The 23,016-nt window shown below is 33.8% G+C and overlaps 3 protein-coding genes and 1 non-coding gene across 5 annotated transcripts; 1 reads left to right on the top strand and 3 right to left on the bottom strand.

Moving 5' to 3' along the window:
• Nucleotides 1-346: 346 nt before the first annotated feature.
• On the bottom strand, nt 347-7,470 carry LOC146896982 (Ubiquitin-conjugating enzyme family protein). Its single transcript, XM_085738985.1, has 11 exons — nt 7,309-7,470; nt 7,140-7,205; nt 6,972-7,039; nt 5,651-5,684; nt 5,402-5,474; nt 5,213-5,270; nt 4,778-4,903; nt 3,660-3,751; nt 3,178-3,256; nt 841-922; nt 347-745 (listed from the first exon to the last, which is right to left on the bottom strand). Exons 1-11 carry the CDS (start codon nt 7,313-7,315, stop codon nt 666-668), a joined length of 765 nt encoding a protein of 254 aa, XP_085595111.1. The 5' UTR covers nt 7,316-7,470; the 3' UTR covers nt 347-665.
• Nucleotides 7,471-13,261: 5,791 nt separating this feature from the next.
• LOC146896981 (uncharacterized protein At1g51745-like) lies at nt 13,262-18,820 on the top strand. Of its 2 annotated transcripts, none has more exons than XM_085738984.1 (4): nt 13,262-13,337; nt 13,725-14,046; nt 15,503-16,572; nt 17,251-18,820. In XM_085738984.1, exons 2-4 carry the CDS (start codon nt 13,838-13,840, stop codon nt 18,315-18,317), a joined length of 2,346 nt encoding a protein of 781 aa, XP_085595110.1. In that variant the 5' UTR covers nt 13,262-13,337; nt 13,725-13,837; the 3' UTR covers nt 18,318-18,820. The 2 variants fall into 2 exon arrangements, with proteins under 2 accessions (XP_085595110.1, XP_085595109.1); XM_085738983.1 differs by having other exon boundaries at nt 13,262-13,611.
• A 1,670-nt stretch (nt 18,821-20,490) lies between these two features.
• Nucleotides 20,491-22,761, bottom strand: LOC146896979 (large ribosomal subunit protein eL28y-like). The gene is made up of 3 exons (XM_085738982.1): nt 22,583-22,761; nt 21,608-21,771; nt 20,491-20,766 (listed from the first exon to the last, which is right to left on the bottom strand). The coding sequence occupies exons 1-3, from the start codon at nt 22,728-22,730 to the stop codon at nt 20,647-20,649; spliced, it is 432 nt and encodes a 143-aa protein (XP_085595108.1). The 5' UTR covers nt 22,731-22,761; the 3' UTR covers nt 20,491-20,646.
• LOC146896980 (small nucleolar RNA R24) lies at nt 21,033-21,122 on the bottom strand. Its single transcript, XR_015024277.1, has one exon. It is a non-coding gene; the product is annotated as a small nucleolar RNA R24 (small nucleolar RNA).
• Nucleotides 22,762-23,016: the final 255 nt, after the last annotated feature.

Here is a 23,016-nt window from a genome sequence, read left to right as displayed (position 1 = left end):
TGCTTGTTGCAACTGTGACACGTAAAAGAGGAAGGGAAGGCGAAGTTTGAAGTTTGTAGAATTTTTCCGAAAACAGAAGTACGAAAAATATTAATCATGTAACCGGCCTTCAAACCTCTATTTTTCAAACAGATTATAAAAAGGTAATTTTTCATGATTATAAAGTAAATAACAAAAAAAACAGTCACTCAATTCAGCAGGGTCTTTCTTCGTTTTTAGTTTTTATTTAAAATAAAATAAATAAATAAATAAATAACCATCAGTCTAATATGTTCCAAGACTTCTGCTCTATCTATAGTAAACCTGAGAGAATCCAAATTCAGACAGCTGCTAGATACACTTGAAATGAGATAAAAACATAGGAAAATTCTTGATTTATTGCATGATACTTTTGCATGGTTCATAATGAAACAAACTCATCTCATTTCTCTCACTTCAAATTTAGTTGAATAGTTTGTCCACCCATTAGTCTTTGTGTTCATATAATTTATAGCCGATAACTACAAAATAGAAACGTTCCTTAATACATTGTCACACGCCAAAAACATCTGCTAAATACTCTTCCCTTGATGATAACAAAAACAAATCCCCCTCATGATGGAAACTCCCTCAAAAGACAACAAGGAAAGCTGTAAATCACTACATGATAAAATTACATATGCAATTTAACTCGCTCGCATGGAAGAATGTGTGGATGAATCAGATTTTTCAGCTAGATAATGCTCAAGCATATCATCTTCATCATCTGCCAAGAAACAGATAAAAACATGTATTTTATCATTACGTGTAAACTTTCTGGACAAAATAGAATATAAATTAAGGATAGAGAGCATAAGATACCTTCGAAATCCTCATCATCATCAAAGTCAATGTCTTCCTCATCCTCCTCATCCAAATCTTCAGTGACAACAGCTGCACCTTTCTGTGAACAAACACAAAACATGTCTATTATCTATACAAAACAATAACAAAACCTTTTTTGCACTAGGTTAACTTGTATCATTGCTGATCTTGTAATATTTAAGAGAGAATTGTTGAGAGGTACTAGCAGTAGACATGTGCTAGACCTCTCATTTTAGACATTATAATAGGATGGGACGATATTATTAAAACTGGCTTTGGTTGCTGTTGTTTTATAATTCAATAAATGGTAATTATAGTTTTTATTAATTAATTATGTTGTCAATTGTGTCTGTTTGTATCAAGAACTAAGAAGAAATAGCAAAAGGATAAGCATACTGTTATCAAGAAGTTAGAGTGGTTATTTGAGTAGGAGAGAACCAAACTCTAACCATGGCCGAAACCCAAGAAGTTAGAGTGGTTATTTGAGTGGGAGAGAACCAAACTCTAACCATGGCCGAAACCATGTCTATGTATTTCCAGTTCCTGTGTAATATTCAATTCTGAACCAGTGTTAATGCATGTATTCTATCGTTTGATTGGGAGTAATTCTCCAGAGATTTCTCAATAAAAGTCACTTGTTATTCAGTATAATTAGTATTTGTACCCATTTCTATCAACGGGTATCAGAGCACCGATTTTTAAGTTTTTGGTACATCATGCCGAAAATGGAGTTTTAGTGTTTGATGAAGAAAAAGATGCATAGTGGGTGCTAGCATTGAGGAACGTTTCGGAAAAGAGGGAAACACCAGAGGAGGAGAAACCGACAGAGGTGTTGAAGTTACTCAGAGGCTGTGTTCACCGATAGTCGCACTGGTATAATTGACGTCATCAACAGGTTAGTTGGCGCACGTTATTGCTCGCATTTATTTGGCATTTTCAGCCAGAATATCGGGACGTATTGCCTATATTCTATGAAGAGCAACTAAAATTGAATCAGAGTCATTGAAGGCTCACGGTTCATGCGATCAAGGAACACGAGTTCTTATGAGACAGTAGAAGAGAATGAAAGTGAAGGAAAAGGAAATGAAGGGTCCATTTAAAGAACTGAAAACGCACAAAGAAGAGGGATTGAAATGTTGAATATCATAAGTGAAATTTCAGAGATCGAAAGAAAAATGAAGGATCTGAGTGATGAAGAGACCGTCAAAAATGTAGAAAAGATGAAGGAGTTCCTTCCTGTGGGGCACCATAGTGTCCATCCAACCGCCATTTCGTTGCCGTGTCCATTCTCCGCCAGTTATGGGTTTTGGTCGCTGGAGCACCAACGACTGTTGTGTGGTTACGAGGTAATTTGGTGGAGACAAGACCTACTGCTGCCATGCTCTGTCACTCTACTTCTAATTATAGAACCCTGGTAGACACTAATGCAACCCTTCACCCTGAGGACAAGGTGAAACTTTTTTGGGGGGAGTACTGTTAGACTTCTCATTAAGAGACATTATAATAGGAGGGGCCGATAATATTAAAATTGACTTTGGTCAGTCAGTTGCAGTTGTGTTATATGATTTTTATTCATTAATTATGTTGTCGGTTGTGTGTGTTTGTATTAAGAATAAATAGGGAAAGGGCCAGGCATAGTGGGTTATCTTATCTAGAAGGTATTGAGTTGTTATTGGGTGGGAGAGGCTAAGCTCTCAAAAACTAAGAGAGATACTGTGCCCTGTGCCTTATCTCATTTGAAACTTCACTGTAATTATTGGCGTGCATGCAACATTCTGGTTGTAAACCGATTTCAAAAATTACTATCAACAAAGCATTCCTAGTGTTACTATTTTCCTTTGTCTTTATTCTATTTCTGTCAAAATTGTGTCTGTAATTTGTATTACAGCTTCCTCTGTTTTGAGAATCATTCTCCAGAGGTTAAAGTAATAAACTGTGTTTACCCCTTAATTTTCTGAATCATAGATACCAGTTTCTATCCAACTAGTCTAACGTGTGGTTAATTAAGCTATTAAGTGTTTTAAATGAGACAAATCCTAACAAATTTAAAAGCCAGGACGCATTAACCACTAGTATGGTCATTTTGTAATCAAGTGAACGGTTATTGTGCTAATTATGATAATTTTATAGCTCACAGGTGACATGTCATTCCTAATAATTATCTCAATTTTTAATGTCCCATTTTGGAGGCACCAAGAATTTTTTTTTATCAACTATAAATTAATTCAACGTTCAACGTGTATTTTAGTCATAAGTGGAAAATTATATGCTTGAAATTTATAACATAGAAAATGTCATTTTAAGGCATCAAGGTATAAATAGGCAGAAAAGTACCATCCTTCCACTTTCAAACCACTGTCTGCCAGTGAGTTTCTTTTCCTTCGAAGTAGCAAGCACAGACTCTGGCATTAGCCTGCAATCATGACAAATTGGTTTGGCGTCAGATGGAAAGTTGTTACAGCAGCTCTCAACCTTCAATGACTTCACTTGTTAAAAACAAAAGGATTTGGGTTGGAGATTGTAATAATCCATTTAAATATCACTGACTATTTTCTATTTTCAATGACTTCACTTGTTAAAAACAAAAGAATTTGGGTTGAAGATTGTAATAATCCCTTTAAATATCACTGACTATGTTCTATTATTTGCTATAAATGCTACTTACAAATTCACAAACTCCCACCCATTTTCTTTTAAACTCTCCCTGAGATGCGTAAGCCCTTAAAATCCCTAGCCCTACTGATAATCAGGTGTCACAAATGCTTTGTATTTAAAAATTATGTGCTATACAACAAGAGCAACAATAAGGGGCTTACTTGGCTCGTTCAAGTGCTAGTTCAGCTTCAAACCTTTCCCTCCATGCCAAAAATGTTTCAACAGTAACTGCTTCTCCATGGGGTACCACTATCTAAGAATGTTGAAGGATAAAAAATTGTTAGCCAGCTTTTTCCAAGTAACATTTCAGAGACGAATGTGAAAAATTGTAAAAAGAACATATATGACAGAAGAAAACATATCTTCATTTTAAATTTACTCCACGTAAGAATAACAGAAGGCGTAAAAAAATCACTACTGCCACTTTTGCTAATACGACTGACCCGAACTACAGGATTATACTTTAAACATACTATAATCATAATCATGATGCTCATCTACCATGTGCAATAACTAGGTAACTTTTGTAAGAATCACACACACACACACCCCACTCCAGAGGCTTAGCACATTTGAAGTGCAATCCAACCCTGGAACGCCCCTAACCACACCTTACATATATTATCTGCTAGTCAACTTTTGATAAAGGATAATGGTAGTGATCAGCATTGTCTTCGAAAACAAAGGCAGTCGGCATTGTCTTTGAAAACAAAGTTGGGTTAAACACGGGTATGCAAATATTTGAGCAAAAAAGATTACTTCTGTTAACCAAAGCATAAAATCTAGATTCAGCCTTGGTGAAAATATCATAGAGATAATGTAACATTCAGTATAAGTGATCTTGCTACCATTACTCAGCACTCACTAACCAATGAACCTTGGATATGAAGTTTAATAAAGGCATACTACTATGACTTTCACTAGTCTAGGCACACTGGCGTAATAAGTATCCTGCCATGTCAAGCAACCTTAATCCTTCTAACATCGATGTAGCTTCAGAAGATTTATAAAAAAAGAGGGGAAATCGAATACAGTTAAAAGCTCTATATTCTTTAGACATAAATGTGCATATATGCATATCCAAATCGAATATTATCTGATTCCAATAATATTATATATTATCTGATTCCAATAATATTATCATGTCCGCTTTGTCCATGCTTCACGACCACGTAACAAATGCTCGGAAATCTCAACAGAACAAATGTTTTATACTTGAAACTCAGAAAGCATTTAATTAACATAAAAAACTATCATTATATACTGTAGGCATTCTTACATCTTCTTTGGCCGCCTCTTCTGCTTCAGCATCACCATCTGAGTCTTCACAATACCGCTCAGTCAACCACTCTTTAGCTGAGCTAACAAGTGTGTAAATCATAGCCATGCCAAGATTTTCAGATGCCTGTGGAACACAAGTTTTGCATCAAAATTTCCATAACCTGACAATTATGCACAACAAATCTTGAGTTCCAAACCCATCGGTCATTGTGCAGCATGAAAATGCTTATGCGTATATACATAAAGGTGGAAACATTGTATTCAAAATGGCCATTAAGAATTCTTTCAATTTGAATGACAACCAGTGCAGGTATTGTACTCAAAATGGCCATTAAGAAGTCTTTCAATTTGGATGACAACAAGTGCAAGTATAGAACAAAGACCAATTCAGCTCAAGCAATAAACAGAAAAACTGCATATGGTTAAAGATCACCTCTTGTTGAAGTTTGTCTTTCAAAATCCTTAAATCTTCAGACGATATTCCTTGCAAACTGTTTTGTATAGTGAAATATAACAAAAGCGTCTCAAAATGAGTATACAAAAAATGAAACAAAAAAATATGTACGGCAGTTGACATTAATTGGACATACAAACAACAGTAAAAATATTTAAAACTACTGACCTGCTCACATTCAAAAGCGGAGGTTCGTCTGGATATTTTTCTGTGTGCGCGAAGATCAAAGCCAGTTGTTGAGCTGCAACAAAATTATCAACCATGTCTTTTGTATATTACCATCAGAGGATTTTGGTAAATAAGCTCCAAAATTAAAGTCATATATTAAGACAACGACATGATATTCTAAAATCTAAAGTTTCACAAAAACTGAAAGACAAGATGGAAAAGAAAATAATATATCAAAGAGGAAGAAACCTGGATTAGTATTTGACTCGTCTCCATCTTCCTCCTGTACAATTGCCAAGACAGATAAATATAAGGGTCACTTTTTCCAAATTTATGTGATTGTGAGGAGGAGGATATCTCAGTTGCATAAGCACATTATGTCAGTCAAAGAAAGAGGGAAAGTCATGGAAATAAACCAAACTCCTATATCCACAAACAATGAAAACTCCACTAAATTGTGTGAACAATTTACTTTAAGCTGGAAGAAGACGCTAACATATATAACTCCAAATAATTTCATTGAAATTCATCCAGTACATACAATAGGAAAATATTCTGTTCTTATTTAGTTCTAAAATAATAAAAACAAAGGTAAATTTTGCTCAAGTAATCAAAACATATTAATAGCAACAATATAACTCAAACACAGATTGATTCCATAGTACGAAAGCTGCAAAAGATCAACAGTTAAGACTAGCCATGACATAAAGCCAGTTTGGATAAATACCAAGAGAATCGTGACTTTTCACATTAGTTGAAATTAACTTATGCATCTCAATTTTTTTTAAAGCTGTCCCATTCAACTTCTCTATAAACATCTACAACTTTATAAGAACCATTTTTGTAAGTGAAGAAACATAAATAATTTATATAACTGGTAATCTCCCATTAGCTAAAAAACTAATTCAAACTCTACCATAGACTTCAACAACAGAAACAACAACATGACTTTTTCTTTGGTTATGCAGGGTAAGCTAGATATTACACGTATAAAAAAAATAGCATTGTATTCTTCCATAAATCAACTCCTCAGATTTGATTAAAAAATATATAAACATAAAAGCATGCAATTTTGTAATTTGTAAATACAAAAAAGTGCTACGGGTCTGTTTGGTAAGCACAGCAAGCTAATTTATAGCTTCCCTCAAAAAAAAGATACTAATTTATAGCTGATAGCTTGTATCTTATAAGCTCGATGACTAAAATAATTCGTTTGATAACCGTCGTTTTCTCATGAGCTTGTAGTTTATTCTTACTATCCTATAGCCTTTTTGACAGACTAAAGCTTATATCTTATCATTTTTTCTCTCAAATTTACACTGGTTATCTTAATTGAAAAAAACTTAAATATTAATTAACCATAACTTTTCTATGTTATTTCATATTAATAAAGCTAGTTCAACCACTAATTTTACCAAACACTACAAATTCAATCAGCTATAAGCTAGCTTATCACATATCCGCAATTTATTTTACCAAATAGAGCCTACATGGACTAAAAAAATCATTTTTATGCCCAAGAACTTATATACATAAATACACAAAAAGAAGTAAATAACAATGAATTTACCTGAGCAGTGACTTTAATCTGGAAGCACCTATTGGAAGTGCTTAAACCACTTTCACCAGAATGTATTTCTAACATGAAAAATGAAGCAATTTTTGAATAAGAAAACGAAATTGAGAAATAAAAATATCTTTTTTATTAAAATAAATAAATGGGCAAACAAGAAAAAACCTTTGAATTCATCCATGAGTATAGCTTCCAATGCTTCAATCTCCATTTCTTGTTCTTGCGCGTAGTCTGTGTGCAATAATGATGAAAAATCAAAAAGGGTTAGCAAAACGGTGTCGTTTTAATGGAATAGAATGAAATTGGAGAGTTGGAGATTGAAATTTGGGAATACCTGTCATGGTGAGTTAGTTGGATTGGATTGAATTGGATTGTTGAAGTGAAAGTGTAAAGATTGAAGTGAAGGTGTAAAGGTCGAAGAAGAAGAAGAAGAAGAAGAAGACCTAATCAATCAATCAACCACTGACTGAAACACAAACCCTTCCCCTTTCTCTCTGTATTCATTCATCCATGGCCAAATATACCTTTTAATTTGAGTTTTTTTTATTACTTTTTTACATAAATAATAATAATATTTTTGTAAAAATAATAGTAATATTTTTTTGAAGCAAATAATAATAATAATTAAAAGTGTACAAATTAGTATATAATAATTAAAAATACACTAGTATATCATCTTTTTTAAGATAAAACTATTGATATAGCGTAGAGTAAAAGAAATAAATGATCAAATATAAAGGCTTCGTCCGAATCTTGTGTAATTATTTTGAATGATGTAAAACACATGGTAGAATTAGAATAAATAGAGGTCGAATTTGATTGGTTTGGCTTGATTTTGATTTGAGTGAGTAACAAAATTACGAATCAATATAATTGGATTGGATGTTTGGGTTCATCGAGTCATTAGTTTCTTGCACCCATAATAAAATTAGTTAATAATAATAACTTATCCTAATAACATGTTTCGTTTTGCCTCAAGGTTCTTTTTTAAGGTGATTGGGATCTAAAGACTGACATAGATAAGATTTATGATGAAGTAGCGGATTAAGATTATCTTAGGTGTATTGGGTTGAAGTTGGGTTCTTATGAAAAATGAATGATATGAGTTTCCATATATGTGAAACCGATGAACTACTACTTGGTTATGATGAAGAGAGGGCAAATTGAAAATATCTCATCAAGAAGTGGTCTCATGCAAGGTGATCATTGTCGTCTTGCATTTTTATCATATGTGATGAGATTCTTTCCTCCCTTTTAAAAGGAGATGAGATGAAGGGGGATGATATTATGGTGTCAAGGAGCTTCAATCATTGTACACCTTTATTTGCTGCAACTATTATCTTTTTTGTAGGACGAACAATCAAGAATCATAGGTGCTAAGAGGAATTTAGGAGACGTGTGAAAAAGAAACAGGGTCAAGTTTTCAATATGCAACAGTTAGAGATCCTTTTTAGTAGAAATATGACGACAACAATGAGAGAAGTTGTGACACCAACTTAGGTGTGTCCAAGAGCGTTCGAACGTGTAAATATTTAAAATTATCATTTATGATCGGGATAAATAAGAAGCAACTTTTTTGTCATTTACATGAGAAGACTCTAGCGATAATTTAGAGTTAAAGTGGATTAGGATTACCTGTAATTGGTAGAATCAATCTTGTTTAATGTGGAAACTAAGATTACCTACTTCATGTAGAATCGCGTTTAGACCACTATGTTCTCGTTTGTTTCCATGTTAAAACAACTCCAAACGTAAGAATACTAATAAGCTTGAAATTTTAGCTTTAGAAAATCACGGTGGAATTGTGTTTGGACGTGGGGAAAAGAGTGTTGAATGTGTATCCAAACACACTATGAATTGATTTCTCAAATAAAATCCAAACACCTTTTTCATAGTCTTAAACCATGTCAGACATAAGGCAACGTGCGTCTGACTGTGGATGCAAAACCAAACAAAGGCTAAAGTTCAATCCTTCTTCAAGCTCTAATAGAGGAAACAAATATTATTAACCAAAAAATTAATTAAAAAAAAAGAGGAAGCAACTATTATATCCTTTAGTATCCTAACGTTTCTCCCAATTGAAGCACAAACGGCTACGCCTAACCCAACTGGGCAGGTGCACAAAGCTATTGCAAAGGACTATATAAGCCTGACACATGCCCTAATATCCTCTATTGGTAGGTTCTTCATCTGAAACTAGATAAGGGAACTACTTTTAAAAACATTGATTATCTGAAAGTAGAGTTGAGTGCTTGAACTGACTTTTGAGTATAATCACATTCCTTTTATATTTTCACTTACATGACCATAAATCAACATCGTCAAAGTATTAGAAATTGGAGTACCATCATAAAAAAATTATAAGCTACTTGTGTAGTAAACCAGAGCATCAACAATGTGTACACGTAATTTATTGACTTATAGTTTCTTAATAAAAATATCAATTAATGATTCAATGACTCAAATGGTAAGCTAAAAAAAGTCTTTATGTATGTCCCACTAATCTATACTTTAATATGTACATTTAGAAGTTTTTTTTTTAAAGAGAGTGAGAATCATGTGGATTTGAGATGGTGGAACAAATTTTTATTTGTTATTTCTTATTTTGATTGTGTGACCCGTTAGTCGTTGAAGAAATAGAGTCATTCTATAGTTGTTGGTGCATAATAGGTACCCATTTATTCTTCCTCTAGTGGGATCATTAAATAGGCTGATGTCCTTATTACGTAAACGACTCATCATTTGAGATGCTCTAAAGAGTTTAAGTACACAACCAATCAATATTGTATATCATACAAAATGATTCTTGTAACTTATATCTAACCTAATATTGTGACGATTGTCTTGAAAGCTTGGAAATACTTTATAAGAACGACCACTTACTATGAAACTTGTTGATGTTTTAAAAGGACGTTGCTTGAGGAACTTGTAGGGATCCCACTTGTGTGACATTGTAGCGAAAATGTCACATGACATTGTCCAACCACAATGTGACAACCTCATTTTAAAAATAAAATATAAAAGCGAATTCTTAGATACATTGGACTTGGAGTCTAGTTGAATACTAATACCTTTTTAAGCTAAATTTGTTTAACATTTGTATTTATTTTAAAATAAATAAAAATATGACATGACATTTAATAATTGGATGGGGATACATACCAAATCAAACCATATGGGTATCATTGTGTTCACAAATAAAATAAAATAAAAAGCATTATGAGAGAGGGAAGAAAACAAAAAGTCACGTGTAATATTGTAGTTGGACAATGTCATGTGACATTCTTGCCACAATGTCACGCAAGTGGGATCCAACTTGTTGTAATTGGACAATGTCATGTGACATTCTCGCCATGGTGTCACACAAGTGGACAACTTATTATAATTGGACAATGTCATGTGACATTCTCGCCACGATGTCACACAAGTGAGATCCAACTTGTAGAGGTTTACAATGATGCAATTGGGCAAACATGATAAGGTTTAGAAGCTGTATGGTTTACATATATGCAGTAATGCAGTGGTTTTTCAATACATTAAAGAGTACTTAGAGATCATCAATCAAAGAGATTCTCACGCCAACAATGGAAGTTGAACTCACGTCTTTGCGGAACATGGATTCAACTCCTTATCAACTGAACAACATTTGTTGTCGACATTTGTGCACTTTCTATCTACCCTTTCAATTGCATTCTATTGTATATACTTTATTATTTTTTGAGGGATCCACTGTATATACTATTATTATTATTATTATTATTATTATTATTATTATTATTATTATTATTATTATTATTATTATTATTATTATTATTATTATTAGGGTTAAATATGTTTTTAGTCCCTATAAATATACCAACTTTTCATTTTAGTCCCTCTAAAATTTTCCTTCAACTTTTAGTCCCTGTAAAATTTTCAATCACTACTTTTGGTCCCTATTTTAAAGTAAACTCATATGTAAAATTCATATTTTTGAATAAAATTTTGCAGAAAAATTCATAATATTATAAGAATCTCTTCCAAAAAAATTTAGAATTTTTTAACAAAACATGAATTTAATATGAATTTTTATATTCTTGATGGTTAAAAATTCATATTAAATTTATGTTTTGTTAAAAAATTCTAATTTTTTTTGGGAAATATTTTTACAATATTCTACACATTTCTGCACAATTTCATTAAAAAAATACAAAAATTAACTTTAAAATAGGGACCAAAAGTAATGATTGAAAATTTTATAGGGACTAAAAGTTGAAGGAAAATTTTAGAGGGACTAAAACGAAAAGTTGCTATATTTATAGGGATCAAAAACATATTTAACCCTTATTATTATTATTATTATTATTATTATTATTATTATTATTATCATTATTGTTTTTTATAATATCTGCCTCACTTTAATATGTTTATTTTAATTTTTTTACATCTTTTCTGTCTAAATTTAAGTTTCAATATCACTATTATATATTCTAAAAATTAAATTTGAAGAAAAAATTATGTTTTATTTCTACAAGAAAAAAGTTGTGTTAGGTGCGTATCTGTATAAAAAAAAATATCCAACCAAAATTGGTAGTATTTTTTTTAGGGTAAAAAATATATAACAAAATTGATAGTTAATTTTAAAATTTCATTTAATTATGGTATAAGTTTAAAGTTAAATTTGGATCGTTTTTCTTTTTCTTTGCAGTTATCAAGAGCAAACTTATATTGAGAATTACTATAATTTTTTTGGGTGGTTGTTTATAGTAACTATTTTTTTTGGAGGGTGTGTTTGGTTTGCAAAACAGTAAGTACTAGACATAACAGTACAAGACAGAACAGCACAAGACAAATTTTTATGGCATTGAATAATTTTTTGTTTTATACGATTTTTGGGGGAAGAAATGCTATTTTGGATTTTTAGACAACTTGTACGTGGGACAAAAAGTTGTGTTGTGGTTTAGTGAAGGACAAAAATATGAGTTTTTGTCCTGTCCCTTGCATCCAGTTTGTCCTGTACCTGAAACAGTTTTACAAATCAAACACTGGACAACTGAAGTTGTTCTGTCCTGTCCTTCATTTTTTAACAAATCAAACGCACCCTTTATGTGGTAAAAGTGTTGACATAGATAAGAATTTTTTTTCTCCAATTGAACGACCCCCTTTCAATGGATGGTGAGATCGATCTTCAGATTAATCAGTCTTTGAACCAGATACAGAGTTAAAACATAGATAGATATGAATACATAGGAAATACATATGAGCATCCATTCAAATAACCAACTTTTTAAGCATATCGTAACAAGTATGATGAATTTGAACTGCCTTTATTTGATAGTCTCACACACTCAAGCAACAAACACATCGATGATCATTGGATCCATACTACACAATTCATATTTGAATGCATACTTAGTTTTTTTTTAAAATTAAATTACTGAGCTCGTAGTCTGGTATGTCTAATCTCAACTCAACAACCACTGATGTACCAATTGCGTGAATGTGTGATATTGTCAACCTCATACAATATGAATTCAAATTTGACGATATGTATGAAAGAACACTTATTAGGAAATGCCACATGTCGATATTATCTTCATATCTCGAAACATTAGTCTCTAATGTATTGTTTGGAACAACATAAGGACACAAAAAGGAAATACGAGAGCCAATAAAATTTATTGAACTATTTACCACCCAACTGAAAAACCATATCACCTTTGTTGGTTTTGAATGACAAATGTTAGTTGTTAGATTAATATTCATTCATTCATGTTTGAACTATTGACATCCAACTCATTATCTCTAAAGCTCAAATAAGTGGAGTTACCAAATCCTTATCTATTTCTAATGACTTTCATTCATTTTATTTTCTTTTAGGGAAATGTTAACTAGTGCCCCCGGGCACTAGTTAAGAACACAAAATTAGAAATATTGTATTGAGAATTGCGAAAAAGTGAATATTCAACTTTTTAAAAGTCAAAAAGTTGTTGTTTCCAATAAAAAATTTCCATATATAACTTTCTTAACTGGTGCCCGGGGGCATTAGTTAACAAGACCTTTTCTTTTATTATCCAATCACACCTTAACTCTTTTTTTTTTGGGTCTAGTAGACTAGTGACGGAAGCTCACACATTTAAATATGGAGAAGTGGGGTGTTTGGTGTTTGAACCTCAATCCCTACATAAATTATACAATGTCCCTACCAATTGAGTTAAGCTCACGGGGACAATCACACCTTAACTCTAAAATAAAGGAACCCTAACAATAATCATTTATTTAACCAACACATAATGAAACACTTCCTTGGCTCCCTCACAGGTTTCTACTTTCTAATGTACCAAGTCCTAGAAACATCATAAGTTGCATTTTGATCCAAACAGGGTACAAATCTCTCTCTCTCTCTCTCTCTCTCTCCCTCTCCCTCTCTCTCTGAACTGCTTCTCACTCCCTCCCTCTCTCTCTACCCACACTCTTTTCCTCCACTCATGAAATCAGACCACAAACAAACTCCAACACACACACAGAAACAAACTGTATCACCAAAAATGTCTCAAAAAACACTGAATTAGATCCTGTTTTTCACTACTTTCACTATTCTTCTCCTAGATCTTCTTCCTCTTTTCTCCTTCATCACTTCACAACCCCCTTTGACTAGGTTGATTATTTTTTCAACCCTTTAATTTTTCCAATCTTTTTCTACCTTTTTTTGCATGCACAATTGATAAAAATTCAATCTGTAACATTTATTTGCTATGTTTTGTGTTTTAGGTTTAAAGGGGTTGCGCTGTTTCATCCAAAAGTGAAACCTTTAAGCTGATTCTGAACTTGGGTTGTTCTGCAATGAGGGTTTAAGATTGAATTTTTTGTTGGGGTTTTGATTTATGATTTTTTTGGGTGAAATGGGTAGTTCTGAAGAATCGAATGTCAATGGTATAAATGCTTCTGTGGGTGGTTTGGTTTGGGTTAGAAGGAGAAATGGGTCGTGGTGGCCTGGTCGGATAATGAGTCTTGATGAATTGTCTGATGGTTGTTTGGTTTCTCCGAGATCGGGTACTCCTGTTAAGCTGTTGGGTCGTGATGATGCTAGTGTGTAAGTGTTTCTTATTGTTCTTTGATTTATGTATATGTTCTTTTACAATTTTTTGGTTGATTGTTCATAAGTTTTACCCTCAAAGATTGTGTTGATTTTGATGTTAAGGGTGTGTTTGGGAGTTAGGAGGGATTCGAGACGGAAGGGAGGGGAGTCCATCACTTTGTTTGGATTTCAAAACCCCTCAATTTGAGAGATTGGACAACAGAGATGGATAAGGGTTTGGGAGGGTTTTTAGAAAATCTTCAAACTCATTTTCTCTATTATAAAAACCCACAAACAAGGCAAGTGTTTGCCATAAACCCTACCCTCCTAAAAACCCCTCATAAACAAAGACTTAGTGTGTGTTTGGCTGAGCGGTGTAGCTTCTGATCCATGTGATTTTGGTGTTTTCCAAACACACGTTTAGTTTTTGACTATTTGGTAGGTTTGGTGTGAAGAGAGGAGGAATGGAGGAGTTGATTTTGTAATAGGATGCTATGCTTTTAATAATTTATGATTTGTGTTACGGCTGTCTAACTATCTTTTTCTTCTAGTGTTCATATCTGCCAAATGCACCCTTAATTGGATCGTGCGGTAACTAAATGATGCTGTCTTGTTCATCCCGAAGTTTTAGGTTGTATCTGTAGCTATATGATGCTGGCTTGATCATTAAAGTTTGTTATTTAGGTTTTTGTTTTTTTAGGTGGGGCTGGGGTGGTGATGGCTGGGGAGTTCCTGATTAAAGTCCTGCTTTGATACCAGACAATGGATTGTTTGTTATATTTAAAACAAGCTTTTCCATAAATTTAATAAAATGTTGGTTTATATCAATATTGTGGACCCCTTTTGTCAAAGTGATTTTATCATTAACATACATGAATTGGTGTTTCTGGTGGGATGAAGATTGATTTATATACCTGCATATTTGGCAGAGGGGATGTCCTTGTTTTGTGCTTTCTGATATACTAGGAAACTTTACAGCCATCAAAGCTTAGGAGTGCTGACCTAATTTATGCTTCTCCCAAAATATGGTTGGAATTGTTTTCTTTTTAATATTTTGTCAGATGTTTGATACGAGATATGGATGTGGAGAAATGTGTTGAGGTTATTTTGTATCATCACACTTGTGTGCAAGTCACTGATTTGCTTGAGCCTTTATATGAGTGCTTTTTTTCTTCTTCTGAAACTATCTGTAGCAAAAGATCAGTGTGCAATCTTTTGACGAGTGAGACTTATGAAGCTGCTTGCAATATATTACCTTAGATAAATGTTTTTCACTCGGGTGTCATGACATTGGTCAAGAAATCTCCTTGTAATGTTTAGTTTTAGTTCCTTTTCATTTATGATTACTTTATGTTCAGGCCAGTTTCCGATCAATTGTCGACCGTGATTCTTGAATTTGTATGTTGTTTGAGGTGCAAAGTTCTTTATGTTTGCATAAGTTTGATTTTGGAAACACTTCTTTGTGGTGCAGGGATTGGTATAATCTTGAAAAATCGAAGAGGGTAAAAGCTTTTCGTTGTAGAGAGTATGCTGAAGCCATTGAGAAGGCAAAGGCATCTGCCGCTGGTTTAGGCAAGAAGGCAGTGAAGTATGCTCGAAGGGAAGATGCTATTCTTCATGCTCTTGAGCTAGAGAGTGCTCACCTGGACAAGTCACCCTTACCGTTATGCTTCAGATCAGATAAATCTGACAGCGAACACGGTGAACCAGCTGGAGAATTACCCGCTATGTCCAATTCTGGTGATGGCAATGAGGATGTGATTGATGATTTGAGTGACTCTGAAGACAATTCTAATTCAGCTCCAGAATTGTCACAATCTGGTATATCTTTTGAAGAACCTAATCATAACGGTTCTTTAAAGATTCCATCTATGCATGGAAGAAGGAGAAGAACACCTAATGATTCAGAAGACGATGGAACTGAAGGAGTGAAGCGAATGAAAGGACTTGAGGACCTTGGCAATGGTGTAGTGTCAAATAGAAAGGGACAGGGTTTAGGTCCAACTGAGATAGCTCAGCATGTCAGTGCTTCCCTGAACGACTCAATGACAGAGAATGGCCTGACAAATGGAACTTCTGTAAACGTTGGTAAGGCTTATTCTTCTCTGAAAAGGAAGAGATCACAAGTGGCAAATGTTCATGAACTCTTGAAAAGAAAAAATCGACGCCGGACTTTGACAAAGGTTTTAGAGAGTACTGCCATGGTATCAGTTCCTGTCATTTGTGACCAGCTTCCCGGTTCAAGCAGTTCTCCACCATGCGGGATAACGGATGTAAAGATTTCAGGATTAGATTCTACTGATTCAAAGAAACCTTCTGCAAAGGAAATTAACAATTCAGATAGTGCTGCTGAGACTGCTTGTGAGAATGGGACTTCATTAACGGTTCATGACCAGGGTAGCGATATTCCCCAAGTCAATCACAAGATCAAGAAGGAGAATGAGACTATGGAAATATCAGGGCTAGTTGGCTATGATTCTTCTGACATGTTATTCGATGTCCCATTTGTTGGGGTTCTAGAGGAGGAGAAACCCACTCCAGGTACACTAGACCATGATTTCCTTAGTGTCTTCTACTCTTCTATATCTGAAATGCTTCACAGTTTATTTTCATCCCTTTTTGCTTGCAAATATTGATTTTCCTTCCCCTCACATTTACCAACTATGCCTTTTGGTTTCATGTTAGATTTAGCACTAACTCTGCCTTTTGGTTTCATGTTAGATTTAGTGTTTATTGTAATATTGTTTAGTTTGGTGTGTTGCATATATATGTAAAATAGTCCATTGACTGCTTAGAACATACCATGTAAATTTTAAAACATACATCATGATTCGTTACAGTTTCTTTGGGAGATAAAAACTTAAGATACACAACCCTTTAATTTTTCACTTGAGCAAGTTATATTCATGTTACTTTGCCGCAGAAGAAAACTTATCTGAAGTTGATAGTTAGCCCGCTTCCCCATTGAGATCTTTGCTCGGTTTTACGTTTTCTTTTTACGCAGTCATTGCTTTTTAATGTCCCAATAGTAGTGTGCAAACTGATTGTTAAAAATTTCTTCTTCAAGCTCTAGGTGTCGAGCAAGCATAATTGTTGTAATTGTCTATATGAATGTTTTCCTTTCCCCAAGTTCGTTCATATTTCTTCTTTGCTGCATCAGGTTAGCTATACTTATGCTGGATAATTACCTCACATTATTGTTGTAATTTCTTCTGCTAGGTATCTCACCCACACTTGTTTCTTGCTCATCCGGCATGCCTGAAGTTAGTGCATTGGAACAGAAATCTTGTGAAGCTAATCAATCAGAAGCTTTTGCATTGAGAAATGGGAGCAAGAATGAAGCTGGTTGTACCAGTTCTGCTGTTGGTCACGATATTGTTGGTGATGGAGCAGAAAAAGATAGTTCAAAGTGGCAGTCGAAAGGGAAGAGGAATTTAAGACATAAAAATAAAAATGGAAAACAAGTCTCGAGAAAATATATCGGCATGGATGGTGAATCTGATGCTTATTTAACAGGAACAAGGAACTCAGATGGATTATGTGAAGGTGCCGGTCAGAAACAGAAAATTGATTGGAACGGCACAGGTGTATCCAATGCTTCAAACAATTGTACTTCACAAATCAACTGCAAGACAGTTGCTGAAGGTCAAGCAGAAGGGTTTCGGGACTTGAGCAAGCATATTGGGGGTACCACTGCAGAACCACCTCAGAGATCACTTCCTTATCGCCAGTCACGCTTCGCCGTTAACTCCAGATATGAAACGGCAGATTTTCCTGGTAGAAACTGTAGTTCTGATGGGACATTATACGATGTTAAACTAGAAGTTAAATCCAGCTACCGGCCACAACATGTTCCTTTGGTTTCTCTTGCGAGTAAATTGAGTGGCAAAGCCTTTATCGGACACCCTTTGACAGTGGAGGTATTGGAGGACGGTCATTGCGATAAAATGTTGAGCGGCATGGGAGGCGACGTGGAAGTTGGTGATATCGATTGTGCGGTGAAGCCAAAACCGGTCACCACAAGAAGACCGAAGAGATCATCGCATTTTTCTCGTAGGAAATCTTCAAAGTCAAAAAAATCTGGGCTGTTGAATAAAAAGATTCGGAAGTTGTCCTCGTTGACCGGTCACAGACAGTCAGAAGAGAAGAGAAAACCGGTGGTAGATAAGCTCAAGGGTCCTGTTATAGCTTGTATTCCTCTTACAATAGTATTCAGTAGGATAAATGAGGCATTGAGTGGGCAGGCACGGTCGACGCACCGTGCAGTATCGACTACCAACCCGTGAAATCAGTTATCAGGGATGGTTTTACAATGAAATGATGCTGCAGAGAATTGTTACTTTAGTACTTCATAAGAGATTTTGGTTAGAAGATGATAATATTTATTTTTCAACTTTTATTCACAGTTTGCAGCACTACACTTTCTGCCATGAAGGTTGAGAATCTTCTGTACAATTTTCAAGACATTTGTAGGAGTTTTAATCACATGAGCCTTCTCTTGGCTCTGTAAATAATGTAACATTGGATGAGAGGTAAACATGGTTTGGTTATTAGGTAATTAACCTGATATTGGGTTTGTTATAAAGTAATGAATCTGGTTGTTTGGGTCAGTAGCTTTAGATGTTGTACTCTCATGCTGGACTTGGACTTGGCAATTTATTCCAAAGTCTCTCCTCTACAATGGCTAAAAGCAAAACTGTAATAGTGAGTGGGTCACCATTTCAGTTTTGTATTGTATTGAACCTTGTCATGCCATAGATACATATACAGATTGTCAAGAATAGTATCATTTTCTTTTGTTTTGTATGTTTACTTTATTAGCTTCAAATATTTGAGTATTTGGTTGTGATCTTCTTTGACTATTATGTAAAAGAAGAAAAAAATGGTCAAGTTTATCTTTTTAAAAAGTTTTATACAAATATTGAAATAGTTTATTTTAGTTTGTTGAAGTATCTGTGTAGGATTTTGTCAAAAAGGGAGCATTCATATATGTTCTAATCTTACAGAGGGCCATTTTTTGATATATAGTACTCTCTCCCTAATCTCTGGTCTTCTAAATTTTATAGTTGGCTTAAAACTTTAGTGATGATGAAAATTTTAAGTTATATTACTTCACCTATAAATCACCCTCATGTTCTCTTGGTGGATTTTCTAAATCCTACTCACTGTTTTGAAAGGAAATCCTACTTAGGAAATCCTACATGACATAGACAAATTTAAATCTCAGCCATCCATTTAGTTGTCTTGATTACTCTTTTAGAAGTACCTATCCAACCAATCTTTTCTACTAATTACTAATTCAGTCAAATCTTAATATTTTTGCATAATGTCATCTCGTACATAGTGTGCCACCAATCCTAGATACTTTAATTTTAAAACCATATACATCGCATCATGTTTTAGCGATGAAGCATAGGGTGCAACTTGCTTCTCAAAATCTTAGAAACAGAACAGTTATTGGATTTCTCCAAAGAGACCTACTAATGAATACTCATCAGGAATTTAAGTTTAGACTTCTTTCTTATTCCTTCTCAAAGATTAATGAATCCTCATATATAACAGGAGGGGCCAAATTTTTGTTTCCATCATAGATTAATTATTTGAATCAAATTCAATCTATCCATCCTTTAATTTCAATTATTCCCAATCTTAAAAAATAAATGATCACTGTTCATAAACAAAAAGTAGAAAATAAACCTAAATGATGCCTTCCCCAACCTTTGGAATAGGGGGTTCATTTCCTTGCTTCTTAGTTATTTTCATCCCCCATATCTAAAGGTGAGTTAAAGAGAAATAATTCACAAGCCACGTGGTTGCAACATGTTTCATAATTTTTTGCACACTTCTGCTTCGGTGTATTTTAACATTTTATTGCATTTCCCTATCATCCATTGGATTTATCTAATGGTTGGTTTATTAGATTGAGAGGCTGCCAATTGGAGAGGATCCATCCAGGAAAATACTTGTGTGACATTAATGTCACGGTGACATTAAATCTGGACCACACATTGGGTGACATTAGATGTGTTGTGTGGCCCAGATGCAATGGTAATGACAATGTGTGGCTCAGATTTAATGTAACCGTGACATTAATGTCACCAAAGTGCCACCCAAAAAAGTGAGTTTTAAATCGACAATTTATGCGGAAGACTTGAAAATGAGTGTAACGTACCATCAATCTTTAAATTAACAACTAAATGAATTTTTTTAAAATATTTTCAATAATTTGGAATTATAATAACTAGATCTTATCATAAGTGGCAACGAATTTTCATATGAAATGATATTTTTTAAAATTTAAAAGTTAACAAATAACTCTTTAGTATTTCATAAAAATGAGTATAAAATATTTTTCATTTACTTTTGTTTAAAACAAACTTTTCTCATGTGGTACACGGGTCCAGAAGCATAGATAGTTACATCACAAGTAAACAAATATGAAAGCTATAACAAGGTATGTTCTGGTTTATAAATAATTGCATTTCAAAACTCATGAGTCATAGACAATAGGTAGAAAACAAAATGATGTAACAAAAACAAAGGTTCAAAAGCAAAAAAATAATTGGACTTCAAAAACTCAAGACAGGGTTAAAGACAGAAACGGTTCTAGATTGCCTAAGCATGTCTGTTCCTCTTCTTGACACCGGACTTGGCAACTTTGAGGCTTCTATGAACTGCACTCAACCTTGCAAGAGCTGCCTTCTTCAGATCAGGCCTGTAGTAATTATCTGCCACCTGTACCACATCAAAATGTTATGTTAAAATACTAAGGAACTGGCTATATTTCGCTTTTAGCACAAATCAGAGGGGACATAGGAAGAAGCATTAAGTTAGAAAATCAGAAAAAAAAACTAAGTATAAAGAAAACTATTTTCCACCATGATATAAAAACTGCATGACAGACAAAGGCATTAGGAAACAAGTGAAATACTTGTGGAAACTTTCATCTAATAACAAAATTTCATCAGAAAAGGCATTCAAGAATGAGCTTTTGAATGATAGAAGCTCAGAAGCCAAGCGTAACATGAATATTTCATTGAAGAAACCCACATAGGGATCCTACTTATATGTTAGAGCTTCATCACTGCAGCATCATTTTGTAGAACGGATCAAAAATATGAACTTGATGAATGGGACATCATAGATCTCAGCAAACCATCTTACGCCTTTATAAAGACAATGCATTGAAAAATCATATAAAGAAAAAGCAAAAGGAACAATAATATATTTCATTCAAATTTCACTAGCAAGGGCCAGTATAGACTTGTTTTTTTTTTCTAGGACAACAATGCAACTAAACATTTTCCAGAAACATAACACCAAAATCACACCCACACAAATGCATAAAATCATCCAGGTCCTTTTCAAGGGAACACAACAAATTGAAGAATAGCTATGGCAATTGACAGCAAACAGCTACTCAACAAACAAAACATATTAAAGTCAAATCTAAATAATTAGGAACAGGCAGATATCTGACACAAAAAAAATCAAATTTTCATGTAATCAACAAAATTCTTCATAAACCATTCATATGTTCTATAAAACTAACCAAACCAGAGTTTGAAAAAATTACCTGATTTTGAACGGCCTTTGCCATCCTGCGGAACTCCTTCTTCATGATAGATTTGTGAGACAAAGCAGAAGGCTTGTTCTGCTTCCTTGGCTTAGTTGTAGCCAACAACACTGACTGATCTTTACCAGCAGGCTGAATGGTCACAGTTTTCTTGTTTGCCAGACCTATCATACATCAATGTAAGGACAAATTAAATCAAACCCATTGAAATACAAAGATTCATTCTACATGTACACCAGAATTAATTAAAATTTTACCACTAACAATTGAAAAACATGATTCATTTCTTAAACATAGTGAAGCTATCACAGATATCATTTAATTCCTTCAACACCGGACTAGGTTAATCAGACAATCATCAAAGTTTAAAATTAAAAAGCGTCAATTTCTACATCTCAAATATTTTCACTTCCAATCAACACAGTTTATGTTAAAACTAAAAAACAACCAAAATTGGCAACAAAATAAGATTATTATTTTTTTCAAAAGCCCATTATCAGAAACACAAAAAACCCTAGAACATGTACATTGTAAGGATCAACCAAGACAAAACAATTCAAATACATTGTGTCATTCTACCTAGCACACCAGAATCAATTAAAATTTTACCATTAACAAGTACATTTATCTTTATCTTATGCAATATGAAGCTAACTAACAAAAAAATCAGTTTTTTCCATAACCACTACCATTGGTCAAAAAAAAAATCAACAAATTCTGAAAATCCCAAATCAGCAAAACTTCTACTTCAACAATCAAATCTCATATATATCACTCCTATCATAGGGGAAGTTTAAATCATCAATAACATTATCATCATAATGAGGTTAATTTTTTTCAAATACCAATTTTCAAAAACAAAAAAAAAACAATAAAAATCAACAGCAAAATCAAAACATCAAAACATAAGAAATTAATTTATTTTCTTCCAAATACCCATTATCAGAATCACAAAAAAGAGAAAAGGGATCATACCAGAGAACTTGTAGGAGTTAAGATTGTAGAGATTGTTACTCTCTCTGCTGAATTGAACACTCTGGGTGTTGTTTCCAAACTCCTTCACCAAGAAAGAGTTGTTCTTCTTCACGATCTCCCATATGAGTGGCCCTGGTACTGTCGCCATTTTCTTCTTCTTTGTCTGCAACGCACAAACTAGGGTTTTGTTTTGATCTAGGGTTTATATAGTTGCAATTAGAAAACCCTAATTTATTGATTTGATTGGACCGGTTCGGAAAGTTCGACCCGTTTATGACTGGACCAAAGGTTTAGTAAACCCACTACTAATTAAATTAAATTAGTCAATTATTATTAACACCTCCCGATTTTACTTTGCAATTCTTTGTACAGATGATGCATGAAGAAAATATCACACTTTTGTGGATTTTATAATTGGGAAAGCTATTTTTATG

The sequence above is a fragment of the Medicago sativa genome, chromosome 8, assembly GCF_051527215.1.
Source record: "Medicago sativa cultivar Bolivia chromosome 8, Bolivia_mono, whole genome shotgun sequence".
In the NCBI taxonomy this organism is placed as follows: domain Eukaryota; kingdom Viridiplantae; phylum Streptophyta; class Magnoliopsida; order Fabales; family Fabaceae; genus Medicago; species Medicago sativa.
The sequence above is the reverse complement of the archived record's forward strand: the minus strand, read 5'-3'. Positions and strand labels throughout refer to the sequence as shown.

Bases quoted from the DNA above. Each gene is read 5' to 3' on its own strand.
- LOC146896982 (XM_085738985.1), bottom strand. The intron at 5,475-5,650 runs GTTTCTTCCTCT...ATTTTGTTGCAG, and splicing joins CGAGTCAAATACTAATCCAG to CTCAACAACTGGCTTTGATC. The intron at 5,271-5,401 runs GTCAGTAGTTTT...TATACAAAACAG, and splicing joins CCGCTTTTGAATGTGAGCAG to TTTGCAAGGAATATCGTCTG.
- LOC146896981 (XM_085738984.1), top strand. From the start codon at position 13,838: ATGATTTTTTTGGGTGAAATGGGTAGTTCTGAAGAATCGAATGTCAAT. The intron at 14,047-15,502 runs GTAAGTGTTTCT...TTTGTGGTGCAG, and splicing joins GGTCGTGATGATGCTAGTGT to GGATTGGTATAATCTTGAAA. The intron at 16,573-17,250 runs GTACACTAGACC...TTCTTCTGCTAG, and splicing joins GGAGGAGAAACCCACTCCAG to GTATCTCACCCACACTTGTT.
- LOC146896979 (XM_085738982.1), bottom strand. From the start codon at position 22,730: ATGGCGACAGTACCAGGGCCACTCATATGGGAGATCGTGAAGAAGAAC. The intron at 21,772-22,582 runs GTATGATCCCTT...GATGTATGATAG, and splicing joins TAACTCCTACAAGTTCTCTG to GTCTGGCAAACAAGAAAACT. The intron at 20,767-21,607 runs GTAATTTTTTCA...GATGTGGTACAG, and splicing joins CAAAGGCCGTTCAAAATCAG to GTGGCAGATAATTACTACAG.